The sequence below is a fragment of the Podarcis muralis genome, chromosome Z, assembly GCF_964188315.1.
Source record: "Podarcis muralis chromosome Z, rPodMur119.hap1.1, whole genome shotgun sequence".
In the NCBI taxonomy this organism is placed as follows: Eukaryota; Metazoa; Chordata; class Lepidosauria; order Squamata; family Lacertidae; genus Podarcis; species Podarcis muralis.
Window position 1 is genome coordinate 42,038,167 of NC_135673.1, and position 21,832 is coordinate 42,059,998.

General features: G+C 45.5%; 1 protein-coding gene across 12 annotated transcripts in view; it reads right to left on the reverse strand.

Moving 5' to 3' along the window:
* The window catches only part of MAMLD1 (mastermind like domain containing 1), a 120,617-nt gene extending 111,886 nt beyond the window's left edge, over positions 1-8,731 (reverse strand). For 3 of the 12 annotated variants that reach the window (XM_077922528.1, XM_077922538.1, XM_077922526.1), the window contains exon 1: positions 8,351-8,731. In XM_077922528.1, coding sequence (XP_077778654.1) covers positions 8,351-8,404 — 54 coding nt within the window. In that variant the 5' untranslated portion in view covers positions 8,405-8,731. Of the gene's footprint in view, positions 1-5,821; positions 6,000-8,350 lie in introns of those variants that run through there. The other 9 variants (XM_077922531.1, XM_077922530.1, XM_077922533.1 and 6 more) reach the window with 6 other exon arrangements.
* Between the last annotated feature and the right edge of the window lie 13,101 nt (positions 8,732-21,832).

A 21,832-nucleotide genomic window follows, 5' to 3' on the forward strand; every position in this document is an offset into this window, starting at 1 on the left:
ACAGCTGCGCTCATGCGCAGCTCATATTATTTAAGGAATATTTTATCCCCATGAAAGGGTAGGGTGGAAGTTACTGAAGTCTAGGCGTTTGCTAGTCAATCAATACTTTCTTCACAGTTATAATTGTCTCACAAGCATTAAAATCCACAAACGAGAGGTTTGCAACTGGGTTTTTTTAAATCATAAAGATATACAAGTCAGAGAGCGGCTTGCATACTGGGGGTGTGCCGTATGCAAACAAGTGCCCAGGGGAAAGGGAAGAATGCCAGCAGCTAAGCAGTACACAAGACCATTACTTTTTCTTCCTATTGAGAACCCCACTCTTTAGTATGCAAACTAGTGAGCACCTGGGGGGGTGGGGGAGAAAGAGAGATGTTTCTTTAAGGGAAGGGCTTATTAACTGCTCTTGTGGGCAATAAACAGCTGGTCAGTCCGGCAGGTTCAAGGCCATTTCAGCTCTCTCTCTTATGGAGACACCATATGTCACATCTCTCACATCAGCAGCTTTAGTTTCCAATAATCTTGCTCCAGAAGGGAAGCACAAAGGCAGGGAGAGGCGGAAGGAGGAGGGACGTGGGAAATATAGGTGGGAAGCTTGTGTTTTTCACTTGATTTGGCATTTGCTCACATTATGCTTAGTGACACTGCATGCATGCATGTGCGCGCGCGCGCACACACACACACACACACACACACAGAGATGTTCCTGCTAGCTTCATGTTATAGGAGAAACAACAAACAACAAAAGAAAGCCTCCAGTTTTCAATGCTCGTTTTTTGCTGTTGCAGAGTTGCAGAGTCACCAATGCATGGTCCCCTGGATAAACTGGAAATCTTAAGTGTGAAGTCCCAGCTTAACCAGAGAGTTCATGCAGAGGATAGAGCAGAAAGATGACAATTGGCCCTGGCCCAGGATTGTTGCAAGAAATCAACAGGGTCATGGAGTAATCTGAACATCAGGGCTTCCAGTTAGCCCAAATGTCTCAGGGGGCATTTGTTAATGGACAGTGCACTGGAAGGTGCTTGTTCCCTTATATAATGGGGGTAGGGCAGACCTGGCCCATGCCTACACTGTGGCTGCCTTGTAGAAGCCGCTTTCAATTGCACTATGTGCCAATTGTTGTGGCATGGTCAGTCAGTCATGTTTCGCAGATCGTTGCAGTGACTGGGAAACTTTCACACCAGAACAAGCTTCTCTATGTAGCTTGCTTGTTGTTCTTTAGTTGTTTAGTCGTGTCCGACTCTTCGTGACCCCATGGACCAGAGCACGCCAGGCACTTCTGTCCTCCACTGCCTCCCGCAGTTTGATCAAATTCATGCTGGTAGCTTCAAGAACACCATCCAACCATCTCATCCTCTGTCGTCCCCTTCTCCTTGTGCCCTCCATCTTTCCCAACATCAGGGTCTTTTCCAGGGAGTCTTCTCTTCTCATGAGGTGGCCAAAGTCTTGGAGCCTCAGCTTCACAATCTGTCCTTCCAGTGAGCACTCAGGGCTGATTTCCTTCAGAATGGAGAGGTTTGATCTTCTTGCAGTCCATGGGACTCTCAAGAGTCTCCTCCAGCACCATAATTCAAAAGCATCAATTCTTCGGCGATCAGCCTTCTTTATGGTCCAGCTCTCACTTCCATACATCACTACTGGGAAAACCATAGCTTTTACTATACGGACCTTTGTTGGCAAGGTGATGTCTCTACTTTTTAAGATGCTGTCTAGGTTTAGGTTTGTCATTGCTTTTCTTGTAGCTTGCTTAAAGAGGCTTAAATGAAGACTGTCTGATCCCCACAATGGACCACAACAGATATGATTTTAAAACTGACTCCATATGGGAGGCGGAACATACTGTGAACAAGTCACATCACATATCCCTGCCAAATGTGGCAGCTCCTGCCCTAGGTTAACTAACTCTCCAACAAGCTTCTGATATCTATCAAGATTCTGCATCAATTTACCTTTAATAAGATTTTCCTGGAAAGGGCAGACATGGTGGACCACCATTAGGAGTTGTTACCAACTCAGGAGCCAGACATGGTGGTCTCTCAGCGACAATATGACTCCTTCTCTTTTGCAGTCCCCATCTTCTCTGACCTTTTGGCATCTCTTTTAAGATGTTCCTTATGTGTGCCATTAGCACCCTGGTGCCCAATACCAGACATTATCCACTAAACCAACAGGCACACTATATGTATGCCCAATTAAGTGGTCAGTATCAAACTCTGTGCTTTTTCATAATGTGTTATAGAATTGTGGACCATGCACAGCCCTTCATACCTCATTTGGTGACATCAGCTAACACTTCTACAGGACACAATGATTTCCCATCTTCTTTAATCGGGATTCTAGGGAGTGGCCTATAAATTTCCTTCAACCAGCAAAGTTTCAAGCCATCTGAGTGAGTGCCCTTAGGACTCACTGGCCAATTCCTCCCCCAAGCAAGGGGGCCTCAAAAATTGGCATGCATTAGGAATTAACAAGGGATTAAAGAGCTAAACATAGAAACACTAGAGAATTATATAATAGTCAAATGATATTTTTTTCCCTCCAAGTTACTCTGCTTAACTCCTTACTAGTTGAAAAAGCTAGGTTTTCAGGCAACAGCTGATGAGGCCATTTCTGGTGCCTAACTCCCATAGCCATATATATGGCTGTGGAGTGGAGGTATCTCAAGCCAGTATTAGGTGATCAGCCTTCATTCCACAGATACCACCCCCACCACTAAACGCTTTGGAGGGAAGGGCGTTTACAATGCATTGTGACATACCAGAACTGGAGAAACCCGGGACTGAGCTCCCTTTCCAGCCATAAAGCTCTCCAAGTAGCCTTGGGCCAATCCCTATCTGGAAGGCCCACCCTCTTCACAGATTGGAGATAAAATGGTGATGGGGTTAGGAGAGAACTATGCTGCATGGGAGAGGGGTGGATAAGATGAAAGAAACACAATGTATTACCCGGGAATCTTGTTTGGTGAAAGGGTGACATAGGGCAGCCCCAGTTTTAAGGCGGTGCGGGAAGTTCCCCCACACAGGGCACTGAGCTGGGGGGGGAGGGGGGAACGACAAGATAATAATAAGTGTTAGAAACTGTGTGTGTGCGTGTGTGTGTGTGTGCTAGGCACCAAATGGCTCCTTAAATTACAGTCACCCAAAGCGGAATGTCTAGTTGCCATTTTGAAGCAAGGCGGCTCTCAAGTCTTAATTTTCAATAAGACTCTTTGGTTCCTGAATTTCATTCTGATTGTGCAGATAAAATATAGTGGACAGAATTCTACAGGATGCATGGCTAGTGTGTGAAAACAGTCAAGATCTAAGGATCCCCAGGCATGCACCTCCAGGATGGGGGAGACATCAGGTGCCATCATGGCACCTGGGTATCTTCACTTGGTCACAAGTGGCTGATAGCCAGGTACAAAATGTGCCTGGTGAATTTCAAAAGATGATGATGATACCACCTATACAGTGGTACCTCGGGTTAAGAACTTAATTTGTTCTGGAGGTCTGTTCTTAACCTGAAACTGTTCTTAACCTGAAGCACCATTTTAGCTAATGGGGCCTCCTGCTGCCGCTGCGCCGCCAGAGCCCAATTTCTGTTCTCATCCTGAAGCAAAGTTCTTAACCCAAGGTAATATTTCTGGGTTAGCGGAGTCTGTAACCTGAAGCGTATGTAACCTGAGGTACCACTGTATTTATACAGGGAACCTACTGAGAAGATTCATTTTAAAAAGCAACTATACAAAAACAAATTATTGTCAAAAGGAGAAATATTTAAGGAGGAGGTACCAAATCTTGTCCTTTCTTTCCAAGTTGGATGAATAGGTCTCTGCCACTGGGGTCCTGCTTGGTATTGTTTTTCAGCTTCTATTATATTTGCTACTGTTCTGAAACTTTTTAAAGCAGTTTTTCTTATATTTTGTCTATTGCCTTTGTCTATTGTACATGTGGAAGGAGGTTAACAAACAACAAAAAGGAAACACAGGAATTCTCTTCAGTTCACAGGTGAGTGAGCTTCTCTGATGGGTGGATTTTTATTTTTATTTTTTAACTCAGGAAGGTGTGATCAGGCTTGTCGGGCTAGCTAGAGTGAGTAAATTCTGCAGCCCTGACTCCCCTCCACCAGTACAGTGGTACCTCGGGTTACATACGCCTCAGGTTACATACGCTTCAGGTTACAGACTCCGCTAACCCAGAAATATTACCTTGGGTTAAGAACTTTGCTTCAGGATGAGAACAGAAATCGCGCAGCAGCAGGAGGCCCCATTAGCTAAAGTGGTGCTTCAGGTTAAGAACAGTTTCAGTTTAAGAACGGACCTCTGGAACGAATTAAGTTCTTAACCCGAGGTACCACTGTACTGCAAAGAGTAGGAAAAAATAAAACATGGTCACTTCTTGGCCCATTCTCTCAGAAATAAATAAGTTATACAATCCCAGTCAACTTTGGGAAGCTTGCCATAAGATAAAGAACTATCTGTTAGAAAGGCTCATTATTGAGTTTGATCTGATCAACTCACCAAGGCTAGAACATTAAGAGTTTTGTCCTGAGTGTGTGAAGCCCGTAACACACTTTGGAGCATGTTCAGAATAGGGCTGGGAAATATCTGGTTTTCAACATTGTGATTTATCACCAGCTAAACATTGCAATATGCTAATATATCACAATGCCTGGAATAAGGATGGAGCTGTGGGGAGGCTGCCTTCACTGTTTTTCCTGCATCGTGATTTTTGCCAACACCTGACTTTGTGATTCGCTGCCCCCTGCAGGAGACAAGAGAGAGCTGAGCCAGCAGAGTTAACAGGGCTGGAGGGATTGAGAGAAGCATTGGCTGGCTTCATCTTTCCCACATTGTGATTTTTGCATGGAACACATACACACACACAAACAAACACAAACACATCATGATTCGTGATATATTGCCAGGTCAAAAATTATGAAACCGATATCACAATCTGAACTTCAAACTGGCTTTGGGCAATATATTGCCCAGATCTACAGAGTTGTATTGCTTCACCTGTGGGCAGTCCAAGCCAAGGTTCTCACCTCTGACCTCAGAGCCTCTGAACTTGCGACACGGTTCTTGTGACTCTCCAGAACCTCCAATCTCCAGCCGGAGTTGCTGATGGTCAGTGATGACAGCAATCAGACAACATTCGGAGGAGCACAGGTGCTGCATCCCTTCTCTAGGGCAGTGTTTCCCAACCTTGGGCCTCCAGCTGTTTTTGGACTACAACTCCCATCATCCCTAGCTAGCAAGACCAGTGGTCAGGGATGATGGGAATTGTAGTTCAAAAACAGCTGGAGGCCCCCGGTTGGGAAACACTGCTCTAGGGCAAAGGAGGCAGTGGTTCACTTAATAACCCTTACCTCTTTCCTTTCCCAGTTTCAGTTGTAAGCTCTTTGGGACAGACACCTGCCAGTTTATTCAGCACACATGTTTAGCATCATGCATGCTGTTGGCACTGTATAAAGAGTGGTTTCTGCGTTGAAACATGGCTTCTTGTTTCTCACACCCCATAACCAGAACAGCAAGGAATGGGAAGAACAGGAAAAGAAGAGAGAATCGCTTAAAGCAGTGGTGTTACAGGTAGACAAGCAGGCAAGCAGCCTAGTCCCCTCTCTCCAACTTTAGCAGAGAGTACACCTTCCAGATAGGTGGCGGAAGAATAGCATTATCAGTCCAATCATTAATCTCCACCTTTGCAAATCTCATAGGCAAAGGAAATATGGGAACACACTGGGGTTTATGTCAGAGGTCATGCTCCCCACCTCTTGTGCAGGGGTAGGGAGGAGGCTCTTCTGGGTACCATCTTTGCAAAGCTGGTAAGACTCTTACCTTGTTTTCAGTTGTCAGAGGTGGAAGAGAATAAAGAAAGATACTAGCCCCCATCACACTCTCACCCCAAACCTTTGCGAATCGTAGAGAGGGGAAGCACCGAGCTGGTCGTGCTAGAATGGCAACAGAGACGCCCCTGCAACCTATTAATCTCCTGTTACAAACGCCAGGATCTTTTGCAGACGTTGTGCCATCTCCCCTCCCTTCCTCCCCTCCCTTCCCAGCTTCAGCCTGCTGAGGAGGGAGAAGGAGAAAGAGAGAGAAAGCAGCTTTTAAATTTATTATTCCAGGAAGGAGGAGGACTCTGAAAAGAAAGCACAAGCGGGCTTCTTCCAAGGAGAACTGCCACCCCCCTCCGCTCCAAGCAGGAATACTCTCCCCCTAGTCACCCTGGTTACAGGACACCCCCCAAAACACACACACACACCTCTCTCCTTCCCCTTTAGTAAACCCATAACAAAAGCATGCTGTACTGCCTGGGAATATAAGACTAACTAGCAGCCAAAGGCCACCCAAACAAATCCCCCCCCCCGCAATTTCCCCAGCAGTCTCTTATTGGGGAAGGAGGGGGGTCCCAGCAACTAGGGTGGTGAGTTAATTTAGCGGGGGAGGGGGTCAAAGACTGTAATGGAGGAAGAAGAGCGAGCCAATAATTAATCAGCCAAACATAGCAATAGCAATAGCAGCAGCAGCAACAGCAACAGCCTCCTCCTCCTCCTCTGGGTTAAACAAGGGAGACAGCTGGAGAGCCCAATCAACAACAAGCAGCTTGTTTACCCCGCAAAGTGGCTCCTTCCACCTCACCTCTTAATCACAGGGTGAGAAATCAAAATACTTAAAAAAAAAAAGTGAGTCAGCATGGGTGGATTTAAAAAAAAAAAAAACCCAACGAGGAAGAACTCACCACAAGGCAAGAAAGACACAGTCAGAGTTTGGACTAATTAGTGTTTAAAATGCCGGAAGACAGCTTTTCAGTCACACGTAATTCTTTTGTATTTTTTTGCAGAAACCCCCACCCCTACCCCCGCGGGGTAACTTTGGCAGGCTGCTTCACTTGACGGTTTGTTTAACATATTTATTAATATAACTCTACCAAGGTGCATCACACTGAGAGCACAGCGGAGCGCAGTAAGAGTCCCTGCCCCAAAGAGCTCACAAACTAGTGTGATAGTTTGTTTTGTTTTTCGGGGGGCGGAGGGAGAAGAGAAACGGGAATGTAAGGAAGCTTCTGACTTTAATATATTTATCACACTTCTCACCTTTGAAAGCGAGACAGCGATGATCTAGCCTTTTTAGGTACCCACCGACCAGGTCGTTTTATTAGAGCATCTCATATAGCAACGCTCCATGGGAGGCGCCTTTAGAGAACATCTCCCCACCACGTTTTGTTCATTCATGCTTTTCTGTTTGATGCAAGTTTTAAGGAAAAACCCCCACCCCAGTAATCAGGCTAAAACAAGCCTTCCTGTATGACTCTGTTTACACAGGGGTACCACCGCAGCTTCGAGGTCTGGGAGTATTGGCAGTTTCCTAATCCTATTAAGTCTTCTGTGCAGTCAGCATTTAATCTAGGATAATAATAATTTTTTTTTAAAAAAAAAGTCAGACAGAGGCTACTTCCTTTCCAGACTTGATTCTGAGACACATTTTTCATGTCGAAAGGGAAGCCGTAATATATCCTCCATCACAATAAAAAGTATCGTTTTGCATTCATCACCGCACCTTCGTGCCCGGGGAGCTAGGGGCTATTTGCGGGGAGGTCTGCGTTTGTAAACTGCTCATCCGACCCAAGCGCCGGCGCGGGTGGGTGGAACAGCGAGGAGGAGATGTGTAGGTCGAGCACAGTGTGTCTGCCTAAGGAACAAAACTATTCCGGGATTGTGGCAGGCGAGCACACAGATGGGAGACGAAAACTGTATGTGTGTGTGCGCGCGCGCGCGCGGGCTGAGCGCGTCGTCGCCCCTCTTTTTCTCCCACTGCCAGCGGCAGCTGCTTCCCAGCCAGACATGCAGGAAAGGGGCTGCACTTCTGTCTGCCTCCCTTGAAACCGATCTTCTTCCACAGGCACGCCAGCCTGTCCTACTTTCCCCCCCGCTCTCTCCTTTCTTCCTTTCCTAGGAGCCACACGACGGCAAGAAATCATCTCCATCTACCACCATTTTAAAACACAAACACAGCATAGCGAGAAATTGCACTAGGACGCTGAAACGGACACACAGACATAGACACACGCAGGCGTACAAGCGCACTCTGGACGGGGAAAAAAATAAAATAAAATAAAATAAATAATAATAATAAATACAGGAAGCTTCCAAGTCACCACCAAAATGCGAAAGCGCCGTCTGCCCCGGTTGTCTATACGCACAGCATCAGCACGGATCGGGAAGGGGGTGGGAAAGGATCACTTTCCCCATCCCAGGAACTAAATCCCTCTCATCAGAGTCTCTCTTGGGATCCTGGTGCCCAGAGACGTTCGCTAAGAACGAGACTTTTCGTTCCTTCCTGCCCGCCCGGCTGAAGTCTACTTACTGGAATATGCGGCTCCATGCGTGGTGCATCTACCCGCGGGGAAACCAGAAGCATCTTGGACTGGTGATCCACCAGCTTTTACATCCAGTTTGATTGTTTTGGACGAAACCCAGCAGCGCTCAAAGGAAAAGAAAAAAAAAAGAAAGAAAGAAAGAAAGAAAGGAGGGAGGGAGGGAGGTGGGGAAAGAGAGAGGGACTCTCGGCGCTTGTTTCCCCTCGCCTCTTAGGTTCCCGACAAGTTCATCCTGGCGTTGCAGTTTGCTAATGATTCACTGTCTGTCTCATTTCGCGCACTACATTTCCCTCAGCCCACAGTTTCCTCAGTCAGAGGTGGAGTTTGTGGGCTTGAAGTTACCGATAGGGCATATCTAACTGCTGTGTCACTCGGAGAGGAGGAGACACGCCGCCGCTCGCTCTCTTTCCCTTACTCTTACACACAGGCAGCCTAACTCCCGTCTTAAAGGGGAAGGAGCACATCGTTGTGCCACCTTAACATAAAAAGCGACAAGTCCAGAGAGCTCCGCGCTGCATTTTAAGGCGCAAAAAGCCGATTAATTCGGCTAGGAGGGCTGCTGAGTTCCGCGCAGAATTGTCACCTTAAAAAGAAAAAGTTGCCCCGCTCCCGGTGCCTTGTTTCCAACATAAATCTGCCTCCCCAGAAACGGCACAAGAGGCGACGCTTTCCGTATCATCCCTTATTCCCCTGCCAGGAAAAAAAATATGCACATTTGCTTCATTTAAACGGTGCCAGGATGCTTGGTGTTAAAGACGCAGAAGCAACTCCCGCCCCCGCAACACACAAAGGTGATAACCTCATTTATATACTTAACCAAACTAATTAGAAACCAACAAAAATAATATCGTAAGATAGACCGCATGTGGAATAAGGTTCATTCATTCTCTCTCTGCTTTCGAGCATGTCTGGGAGGCTTAAGGAAGAGCCCGGTGTAGGTAGCCACTTTCCGCGCAGCCGACGGCTAACTAACTTCACTCGCCGCCAGCCCCTCACTCCAGTTTCCTAACAAGACAGGCCAGTAAGGCGCGTCCCTTTGCTTCCAGAGGTGCATAGCATAGGATTATGCAGGCGGCTGCCAAAAAATCTGGATGCTTTTTATGTTTGCAAAACACGCTTGTACCCAAGAGGTTTCCTCCGAGCCGGCCAGCGGATGCTCAGGGAGAAAACTGCGAGAAAATTGCGAGGTCACATCCAGCCCATACCTAAGTGCAATCCTATGAATGTCTGCTCAAAAGCGATCGCTCCCGCAATAGTTTGATCCTGTATACAGCACATCCACAGAGAAGTAATTATCCCCAGTGAGAGTTACTCCCAAGTTAGTAAAACCCATCCCACCCACTAAACTGGAAGAAAATCCTAGTGAGCTTCATTGGATTATTAAGTTTTAGTTGCCAAACTTACCATGTTTGAGTCGGACATCGTGAGTGCACAAGCTCCGCGGAGCTGCTGTCTCTTAAGTGACACCTGCCACCTGCCAGCAGAGAGCCAGATCGAGAGTGCTCCAGATCTCTGAACTGCTTGAGTGGGAGTGACTATGGATAAAGATGGTGCACCTGCTTTTCTACTGCCAGCTAGAGATGTGTCCTTGCCTGGATTAACTGTAACTTCATTTATGCACATACAGTTTGACATTGATTTCAGAAACTGATTGTGTGCTAAGAAATCCTTGGGCTCAGGAACAAAAGAGGGGTCAAGCTGGGAGCCATTTGAATGTTTACGACAATCAAAACCTCTGGATGACTTCCCACAGCAATTTCATGTAGATATTAAATAGTGTGGATAATAAGATGGGGCCCTACAATTGTCTAGTCCAGTCCCATCCTGAGAAAGATGGCCTGGAAGGATATAATAGTTGATGGCATTTAATTATGCAGCGTACTTTTATCCAGCATTATATCCCAAAGTGTCTTACAGAAGATTGCAATTACATCCAAAAAAATATGCATGTGTAATCAGAAATAATACAGTGCCAGGTTTATTCCAAGCAATATGTTTTGCCCACACTCTTGGTATTATTTTGTGTTGCTAGCAGCGGGTCCAATGGGACCTCCAATGCGAAGGTATCAAAAGATGTCCAGCCAAAACACATGCCACATGCCTAGTGCTTGGTAGGGAAACCAGGGAAATTAAGGCAATTTCGTGTCTAAAACAAAGAGAGAAACAAAACCAAAAAGTACCCAAGTAATCTCCATCACCTGGGAGCCCTTGGGTCTATGTGGCAACTCTTGCCAGTTGGGCTGGCACAAGACATTTTGCTGCCTGAGCCAAAGGATGAAATGCCGCTGCTTACTGGTCAGGAAGCTGTGTTTCATTTCAACACCAGCATCCGCCACCAAACCTGAGTTCAGCAGGGCATACACAACAGTGGGGAATAGCTGACGAGCTTGGGTAGGCAAACTAAGGCCCGGGGGCCAGATGCGGCCAAATAGCCTTCTAAATCTGGCCTGTGGACACTCCAGGAATCAGCGTGTTTTTACATGAGTAGAATGTGTCCTTTTATTTAAAATGCATCTCTGGTTATTTGTGGGGCCTGCCTGGTGTTTTTACAGGAGTAGAATGTGTCCTTTTATTTAAAATGCATCTCTGGGTTATTTGTGGAGCACAGGAATTTGTTCTCCCCCCCCCAAAAAAAAATATAGTCTGGCCCCCCCACAAGGTCTGAGGGCCCTCTGCTGAAAAAGTTTGCTGACCCCTGGCTTAGGAGGAACACCTGAGAGGGCCGCCTCTGCTGTGCCATAGTATTTGCTGCACATAGTAGTTTTCTCACTGTGTCTAAGGGTAGGCCTGGCCATACTCATCATACAACAAGTCAACTTTGTGCATTCTGCTCCAAGGGGTGTAAGCAACAACATGGATGTAAGCAACAACACTGCGGAATAAAGGAATATTTTTGTCTTTCCCTTTCCCAATAGACTAGTAAAGATTGCTAGATACATTTTGATGTTCTCCCTCCTGCATTCCTTTCCTTATTAACCACTGCTGTAATCATTTCATGCGCCGAAGTCACTGGGTGTGTCTAGGCTGGATCAGTGGCATATTCGGGGTTAGGAAAGTAGAGCTATAAAGAATATTAAAGACTGTGCAGCTGATTTTCATGTTTTTCTAAAGGAGATACTGTCGTCTCCTCTTTGCCACTAATAAGATTTTCCATTTTAAAAAAGATGATGCCTTTGAACAGTAACGTAACATTTTAAATGCAGAGGCTTTGGTAATAACAATAGATCGAAAACATGTACTAATGGAAGGCTTTCCTTCAGTTTCAACCTATTTGCATATGGATTCACTTTAGATTTTTCTGATACTCCTATAAGACCCTGTGTGGGTGTGCTGATTGCAGTACACACACTGGATGGGGTTTACTACACATGGGGGTGCAGTTGTTGGATATCAAGCCATTTTCTGTTTTACCATCGGATTGTAATAAGACGCTCCATTCTAGAAGAGCCTTTTCCTACTATGGTTTCAAAGCGCTTTAGGTGTGCATTCAGTGAACATGCATAGAAAACTTCGGCCTATACCTGTGTTTCTTACCTGTCCATTCATGCCTGTGCTGTTAAAAGGGGGCAACTTTTGGCACAGTGAATAAGATACAGCAGAATCTGTTTATAATGGGTGTAATTCCACGTGGAGAAATACAGAGTGGCTCAAATCAGTGTGAGATCCACGTGAGAAGTTAAACAAAAGTGAATGTTAAAAGGTATCTCAGTAATTCTGATGGAATGTGATTGAATCTTGAAGAAAACACACTTCCGGGTTCCCACAACATGGCGGATTCGGCTTTGCGGGGCTTCTGGGGAAGAGTGCTAGAGGACGCGCCTCCCCCAAAAACCCCAAGAGGAGCATTGGGGTGTCTTAGGGTCATGGATGGTGGCGTGGCACTGCCAGCCCCCGCCTCCTGTTTTCCTCCAGCCAGCTAGAGATGTGTCCTTGCCTGGATTAAGTGCAACTTCCTTTATGCACAAACAGTTTGACATTGATTCCAGATACTGATTGTCTACTAAGAAAACCTTGGGCTCAGGAACAAAAGTGGGGGCCAATCTAGGAGCCATTTGAATGCTTACGACAATCAAAACCTCCAGATGACCTCGCGCAGCAATTTCATGTAGACATTAAATAGTGTGGATAATAAGATGGGGCCCTACAATTGTCCAGTCCATTCCTATCCTGGGAAATATGGTCTAGAAGGATATAATAGTTGGTGGCATTTAATTATGCGGTGTACTTTTATCCAGCATTATATCCCAAAGTGTCTTACAGAAGATTGCAATCACATCTAAAAAGATCTGCACATGTAATCAGAAATAATACAGTGCCAGGTTTATCCACACCACTGACAATGGTATCCTTCTAGAGCGACAGTCAGAGTTAGGAGTGAATGGCACTTTTTTGCGGCAGTACCAGTCCTATTTGGGCGGTCTTTTCCAGAGGATTTATCAATACAATAGGAAATGTTTTAGTACACAAATCATTCTGAATAATCTTTTGAATTGTGATGTTAAAATTTAAATCTCTTCAAAGTTTCAATTCCAGGCACATCAAAATGCCACTTTGTGTGTTGTTTCCTCTGCAAATTTTGTCACCCATTTCTTCAGGTCAAGTACTGATGCTCAGGCATGTTCAGCTGGTAATAGTTGCCAAGCCAACTGGTCTCTTTTGCAATATTATTCAGCGTACGCAAGTTTATATAAGTCTGAGCTTTCAGAAACTGTGTTTACCACTTGCCACTGACACTGGAAGTGTGAGAAGAATCCTAAGAGCATCAGAAACATTAGGCGCGCTATTCAGGAGTTTTTGTTGTAGTATGAAGACAAGCATTCCTTGCAGCAGCACGGACTTTGGGAGTCTTCAAGCGATCGCTATATATTCACGGTACAGATCTTCAGCATCAATATTTTTGTTTCCATTGTTCCATTCCATTTTGTTTTTCCAAATCCTTGCAGGCCTTAAGTACATCTTCAGCATATTTTCACTATTCAGTGTATCTAAGTATATTTCAGTATATTCAGGTTCTGTTCCTGCCCCCCTACCACACATGCATAAGCACATGCCACCCTGTTATGCCCCACTCTGCCCTCTGTTCCACCATATTCCATCCCTGTTCTGCTTTCTTCCAGGTCCAAAAGGACCTGTGCACTGGCAATCGCACGTCAATTGGATACACCACAAACGGTTGCAGCCTGTACTGTATATACCAGTATATCATAAAGGAAGCCAAATAGGGCATTATACTGTTGTAGCTGTTGGTGGCTCTCTTCACCAGATTGTATGGCCATGACTAAGACGGCAAAGCAGAAAACTGCTTTGAATTTGTACTTTAGATCTTACAGTGACTCTTCTTGGGCCTCTTATGCAAGCTGCCATTTCTTTCTCGTTTTTCCAATTTGTTCTGTCTCAAAGCCTGGTAGAGTTTCTAGCTCCTTTGCAATCTCAGTATCATCTATCAAAACTTGTTGAAAACGCTCATCACACCTGCAGCCCAGAAGGTAATACTCGGTCACTTACAATTGGCTTGCAGCTGAATTTAAATCAGCTTCTTTATTTTGTAGCAGCTTGCTTCTAAGATGGTATACCATGCGACCAGGGACACCACAAACTTGAACTTACAAATTGCATCAACAAGGGCCTTAGCTTCAACTCAGGAAGTATTTCCAGATAAACCTTTTAGGCGTGTGTCATCAAAGATACATGATTGACATAATGTACAACCATGGACATTTGTTCATGACTAACACCAGGTGTGCAGTCCAGGATAATTGAGTAGTATTTGACTGACTTTGCATGTGCTAAAATTTTCTGCTTTATAGCACCTGCTAGAAGCTGTGTAAACTCATTTTGGGTATCTTTTCCTAGGTAGCAAACCATTGTTTCTTGATCTTTAACTCTGTGCAAGCGTTAATTCTCTCGCCCTGACCTAGCCAATGTGATCCACGTGACGGTCACCTCCAGGCTTGATTACTGTAACTCACTCTACATGGGGCTGCCCTTGAGACTGACCCAGAAACTCCAGCGGGTGCAGAATGCTGCGGCAAGACTCCTTACGGGATCCATGCCGCGGATCACATTCACCCGGTGCTATACCAGCTGCACTGGCTCCCAGTTAGGCTGGCCTCAACCAAAGCCAGGGCTTTTTCGGCCGTGGCCCCAATCTGGTGGAACGCTCTGTCACAAGAGACTAGGGCCCTGCGGGACTTGACATCTTTCCGCAGGGCCTGCAAGACAGAGCTGTTCCACCAGGCCTTTGGCCAGGGCACAGCCTGACCCCCTCTCTCCTTCTGTAATCTTCACAGAACTCTAGCCCAATGGTGCCATTAATTTGATTCTGAACTGATTTTAGGATGTATTTCAATTAATTGACTATGATTTTATGTAAATTGTGCTATTTTTACTGTTGTTAGCTGCTCTGAGCCCGGCATTGGCTGAGATATAAATTATTATTATTATTATTATTATTATTATTATTATTATTATTCATGATAGGATCAAAAAAGGAAAAATATTCTACAAACTTTAAAAAAATAATCCTTTGGCACCACTGTACAACTTTTCAGTTGTACCATGGAATGGCAAGTTTTGCATGCCAAGAACTCTGACTAAAGCCATCAATTGTTCCAAGATTTGTTGCCAATATTGTTCTTGCCTAAATTTCTGCTGGTGTTTCAGTTGGTGTTCCTTTAAACAAGCACACTTCAAGTTAGCTCCAGGTCTGATAGTTTTCTAGTCAGTATTCCTCTCATGCAAAGACAGCATTGCTCCAATGCTCTTCCAGTTTTTTTAACCTGTTTCTTATAAGATGGATGTACCATTTTTGGTTTAACATCCTACAGCAAAAACAAAAGGCCACATCATTTTAGGTTGAATATATCAGCCACTGATGGTACACTTCTTCACCATTTCCTAGTCTCCTTTTGTGGTGTATAGGAGAAAATACTCTGCTTTTTAGTCTTTGAGAAAATCATGTGATACAACCTGCCGTGGTCCAAGTTGTATTATAAGCTGTTGCAAATTTTCACTGCAATAGTTAGGCTACTTAGCAGGGTCACTGTAATGCAAATCAGGCACCTTCTCTGCAGACTTTGCAATAGTCTCACTTTTTTCGACATCTTCCTTTTCCTCTGTGTGTTTTCCAGAAAAACCTCCAATTTGTGAAACTTCTGTCTTAACACCTGCTACCAACCAGCCTTGATGATATTACCATATTTTTCTGTGTATAAGACTAGGTTTCCCCCCTAAAAAAATAATGTTAAAAATTAGGGGGTGTCTTATACACGGTTACATATCCCCCCATTTTCTTAAATCTGAGTCCCCCCAAATAAGGGGCATCTTAGAGACAGAAAAATACAGTAAATTTGAATACCACCGTTCACCTGCACGTCGTACCTTTTAGAATGAATTGATTTTAGAATGTACAGTGGTACCTCGGGTTAAGTACTTAATTCGTTCTGGAGGTCCATTCTTAACCTGAAATCGTTCTTAACCTGAAGCACCACTTTAGCCAATGGGGCCTCCCGCTGCTGCCACGCTGCCGGAGCACGATTTCTGTTCTCACCCTGAAGCAAAGTTCTTAACCTGAAGCACTATTTCTGGGTTAGTGGAGTCTGTAACCTGAAGCGTATGTAACCCGAGGTACCACTGTAAATGTATGTTCTCAAGCTCTTGTGAGAGCCAGTGTGGTGTAGTGATTAAGAGTGGTGGACTCATAATCTGGGAAACCAGGTTCGTGTCTCTGCTCCTCCACATGCAGCTGCTGGGTGACCTTGGGTCAGTCACACTTCTTTGAAGTCTCTCGGCCCCAATCACTTCACAGAGTGTTGTGGGGGAGGATGGGAAAGGATATTGTTAGCCGCTTTGATACTCCTTAGGTTAGTGATAAAGCGTGTTCTCCTTCACGGAGAGCACGTATTGCGGTGGGGGCCGCCAGGACACTCCAACGTTGGGGGGGGGGGCTAATTGATCATTGGCCACTGATGCGATTGGGGCTTTCCTTGTTGTTGGGAAGAAGTTAATGTTGCCATTTGTTGATTGACAGCCAGAAATGCTAAAACTTCTTGCACAAGGCTAGGGCTTCCTCTTTTCGCCCTGTGCATCTGATTGCCTGTCCCCCCCTCCCTAGAATTAGGGTTGTTCGCTTTGACCTTGCTATGCCTGTCATGGGGTCGTCTGCTTTGGGGCAGGGGCCCTGTAGGAATTTTATCCATCTGGCTGATTGGCTGGGGCCATTTGGGTTTTGCCTACTGCGTAGCAAATCGTCACAACTTGTAAGGTTGCAGTTAGGCATTGGTTTATGGTTTGGTTGGTTGAGGGGCATGGATTGGCTGTGCCTGCCCCTCTAATGCTGCTGCTGCAAGGGATTCCATTAAAGGAATTGGGGGCTAACTATTGCTTGTCCACTCTGTCAAGGGGGCTTGGGCCACTGCAAGAGCTCCTGGCTGCATTTGGGGTGGGCTGAGGGCAGGTTCCCTTCTCCGACGCTACCCCCAAGTGTATTCCCCTTTTCTGACTTTTGCATCGTGCGGAATGTCAGTCTGTCAACTATGGTGGGGGCAGATAGTCGCAACCAATGCCTAAGCAACCACTCACTAATTTGTATTTTAATAAAGTTGTGGCCAAAATTATGCCAAAAATCTTAAACAAAAATTGTGTGTGATGTGTGAGTTATTGGGGTGGCCCTGGGGACCTCAACACGCAAAGCGGGATATCAAATCCAAACTCCTCCTCCTCCTCTTCTTCTTCTTCTTCTTCTTCTTCTTCTTCTTCCTCCTCCTCCTCCTCCTCCTCCTCCTCCTCCTCCTCCTCCTCCTCTTCTTGGAACATTCTAAATAAATGCTAATAATTATTATCTTAAAAATCATAAGAAACAGCCTCAAGATGATCCATCAAACCCTTTCTTTGCTTTTCATTGAATATGAGCAACACTGTTAGAAGATTTTGAGTTCGAAGAAAGAGTTTACAGTTTCTAAATCTTTCCGCTTAATTTATCTGATCTAACACAAACTATGAAGCCATAGATAAGACCCAAAAGTAGCAATGGTACCGATTAGCCTTCATAATAATATTATTAACAGGCAAAGCAGAGAAATTGCTAGGACATCCAACTGCACACGGCCTTTTAATAGGAAAAAAATGTGCCCTTCAGTTGAAAAAATTAAGTCCTGTTCCTATTTGTTAAGTACAAACCCTCCTTAGAGAAATGTTAATCAAAACTCTTGGATTTCCCTGAAATTCCTCAGAAGCTTCTCCAAATCACTTTAGGCAAAATTGAGTCTCAGGTTAGACTGCTGTAAAACACTGTACAGTGGTACCTTGGGATGCGAACGGGATCTGTTCCGGAGCCCCGTTCGCATCCTGAAGCGAACACAACCCGCGTCTGAGCGTGCGCAAGTTGCATTTCACCGCTTACGTGCGTGACGTCATTTTGACCGTCTGCGCATGCGTGCGCGGCGAAACCCGGAAGTAATGCACTCCATTACTTCCGGGTCGCTACGAAGCGCAACCCAAAAATACTTACCTTGAAGCACATTTATCCTGAGGTATGACTGTACATAAGGCTACCTTTGAAAAGTAAAACTGGTACAAAATGGCGGTGCCTGGTTGATATTAAGGGCTGGTTATTTGGAGTTTTAACTCCATTAAAGACAAAACAAAACTGGACTGGCTTCCAGTTAGTTTATCCGTGAAGCCCGGATTAAAGCTTTCACACACACACACCCCTCATATCACTAGAACTCATGGAGTTCCAATGAAGCTGAAAATAAGAAGATTCAGAATAGATAAAAGAAATAATTTATTCAGGCAGCACACAGTGACACTCTTGAACACAAAACAGTGATGGCCACTAACTTGGATGGCTTTAAATGAGGATCAGACAAGGCTCTCAATGGCTGCTAGCCAGGATGGCTAAGGTCTGGCTCCCCAGTCGAGGCAACATAGCTTCTGAATACCAGCTGCTAGAAACCACAGGAGGAGAGTGTGTTCTTGTACTTAGGTCCTGCCTGCAGGTTTTCCACAGGCCTCTGGATGGCCACTGTAAGAAAAGGATGCTACTACACAAGATGGGCCATTGGCCTGACCCAGCAGGCTCTTCTTAGGCTGGTTCATAGCATTCTAGAATTGTAGAGTTGGAAGGAACCTCAAGGGCCATCTAGTCCAACCCCCCTGCAATGCAGGAATCTCAGCTAAAGCAACCAAGGCAGATGGCCATGCAAACTCCGCTTAAAAACCTCCAGTGAAGGAGAGCCAACAACATCCTGAAGGAGTCTTACTTTTAAAATCCATAAACAGCTTGGATATCACCTATCTGACAATATATTTGTAGGGAGCTGTCTTCTGTCTCACCATTGTTTGAGGTCAGATCAGTGAGTACATAGGACAATATCTTCATAGCAGTAGCCCAGCCCAGGCCCTGGAACTCCCTGTTGTGATGCAGGGAATAAGTTGGGAATAAGTCATTTTCCCCCTTTTGACAGATGATAAAGACTATTCTTTTCTAGTAGGATTTTTAGAATGACCTTTAAAAAAAATAAATGACTGTTTCTTTAATGCTGGCCACCTAAATTTATAACATCGTAATATAATTATTAGGGGACGCGGGTGGTGCTGTGGGTTAAACCACAGAGCCAAGGACTTGCCAATCAGAAGGTCAGCGGTTCGAATCCCCACGACAGGGTGAGCTCCCGTTGCTCAGTCCCAGCTCCTGCCAACTTAGCAGTTTGAAAGCATGTCAAAGTGCAAGTAGGTAAATAGGTACCGCTCCAGCAGGAAGGTAAACAGCGTTTCCGTGCACTGCTCTGGTTTGCCAGAAGCGGCTTAGTCACAATAAAGCGAGATGAGTGCCGCAACCCCAGAGTCAGTCACGACTGGACCTAATGGTCAGGGGTCCCTTTACCTTTAATATAATTATTAGATTTCTTTCCTGTAATTCCAAGCATGTTGTTGTATTATGTATTTTAATTTCCTTGTATGCGCCATGGTTTGTTGGACAGGAAAACATTGTGTCTGATCCAAAACAATATGTTTTAGAGAGTTGCACGGCACCTGCCTCCCTTTGAATCACAAGAAAAAGACCTTTAGAAAACTCAGAACAACCCAAAACGATTTCACAGGGCGCCTCCATTTCTGAAGAAAAGGTTATGACTTCTTAATATCCCCAACTGCCCCTGATTCTTTTCCCTCTCTCAAATAAATTCTGTGAAGATAAGAACCGTCTCTAATCCCATCAGCACAATGAAAGTCACTGTTTCTATGGCTGATACAAGACAGGCTATGAAAAATGTTATTTGTGACCAAACTGAAGCGCAGGTGGGTTCCCACAAGGCAAGAAGACACAGTGATAACAGCAAGAACCTTTATTGAACTAACAGAGCTGGACAACAGGGGCAAGGCAACTGTTTATATACATTTCTGAAGGCCTGGGCCACTCCCACTCTCGACGTGATTGGCTGTCTAAGCTCCCAAGCTGCGAATCATAACTCAGAGTTTAAGGGCCAATGGCAATGGTCCAAATCCTGAAATGTTCTCTGATTGGATATGTGTATTGAATCGGAACACGGGGGCTCAGAATCCTTAGTCCAGACTCAAGGTCAGGCAAACACAGGCCACTGAATCTATAACACAAATGATGGGACGTAATCACCCTTTAAAGCAATTTTGTTATTTTTAGGTGCACAGCATAAAGTGCACAACAGAAGTGCCCCTTGCTCATTCTGAGCAGTTCGACACTCAATCCACTTGAAGGTGGGTCAGAGTTCGGCAGTTCACATTTTCAGTCTTGTCCACCACTGGACTGAATGCAGGTTGGTTCATGGTGCCAACCTTATGACACAGAGACAGCCCTGTTATGAAGCAAATAAAGGCACCTGGCTCAGGTGGGGGATTTTGGGATGCTATTAAGAACAGTGGAATAGGAGGCAGAGGTGTGACCCAGAGTGAGCAATCTACCAAGGGGTTCTCTTGCACAAACCCATCTGGGGTTAGCAGGCATGGCTGGTGCTCACTGAAACTCGCAGGGCAGAAAGCAGGAGAGACAGTGGCGTAGCGTGGGTTGTCAGCACCCGGGGCAAGACAGGTAATTTGCGCCCCCTAACCCTAACCCCCAGATGTTGCGCCTGGTGCAGCCGGGCCCCCCTGCACCCCCCACGCTACGCCACTGAGGAGAGATCAACAGCTGCTGGATCCAGAGCCAATGACAGGAAGAGACATTGGTCGAAGAACTGACTGGTTGTAAATAAGACAGCAAGCAGGTGGTGGCTGGCTGAGGGCGAACAGTTTGGTGGGCCAGTGCCCCACTTGTCCAAAGGGATCAGCCTCCACTGGGAGCTACACATCCTCTAATAGGGAGTGGGTGGTGCTGGTGTCTAAACCACTGAGCCTCTTGGGCTTGCTGATCAAGTGAAGTTTCTTAACTAGCGTCAGAGACAGCCTTATGTATAACGTTCAAATATGTATAGTGTTGCAATAATCTAACCCAGAGGTTACCAGAGCACGGATAACAGTAATTAGGCTATCTCCGTCCAGATAGGGATGCTCTTGGGCCAGCAGCCAAAGCTGATGGAAGCCATGCTACCAAGGCCACTTGAGCCCCAAGGGATAGCAATGGACACAGACTAAAAACAGTGTCTTTTTTGTTTTAGTTAAAAACGCAGTCAGTTAACAGTGAAATGAGGCATTCACGTGCATGCTGAAGAATGCATACAATGCCACTGTGATATAAGTGGGTGGAGCTGTGGCGTAAACCACTGAGCCTCTTGGGCTTGCTGATTGGAAGGTCAGCGGTTTGAATGCCCATGAAGGAGTGCGCTCCCATTGCTCGGTCCCAGCTCTTGCCAACCTAGCAGTTTGGAAACATGCCAGTGCAAGTAGATAAATAGGTACTGCTGCGGCGGGAAGGTAAACGGCATTTCCATGTGCTCTGGTTTCTGTCATGGTTTTCCATTGTGCCAGAAGCAGTTTAGTCATGCTGGCCACATGACCCAGAAAGCTGTCTGTGGACAAATGCCGGCTTCCTCGGCCTGAAAGCAAGATGAGTGCCGCAACTCCATAGTCGCCTTTGACTGGACTTTACCTTTACCTTACACATGCTCCAAAGATAATAAAATAACAGATGATTTTATTACAAGATACGTATGAATGCAATTTACACCCTGTCGCCAATCTTCTGTTGTTTATCCTTGGCACTGAAAGGACAGTGAGTTGAGGCATGATATACTGCCGTGGATAAAGCCACGCCTCCTCTCATGGTATCATGCCACAATCTCTGGGGAATCAGCCTCTGAAGTCAGTGCTGGAAGGAGAGTTACGATGTTAAAGGGTTTCTGTGCTTGCCCGTTGTTCCCTTTCCCCTTAGGCTTAAAGCCCACAATTATGTCACAAAATTACTCAATAAAATAGATACACAAATTCATGAGGCCTCTTTCACAGGCTTGCTAAGGTGCACCTGAAAACTGCCTCCAGGAAAAATATAATGATGCTGA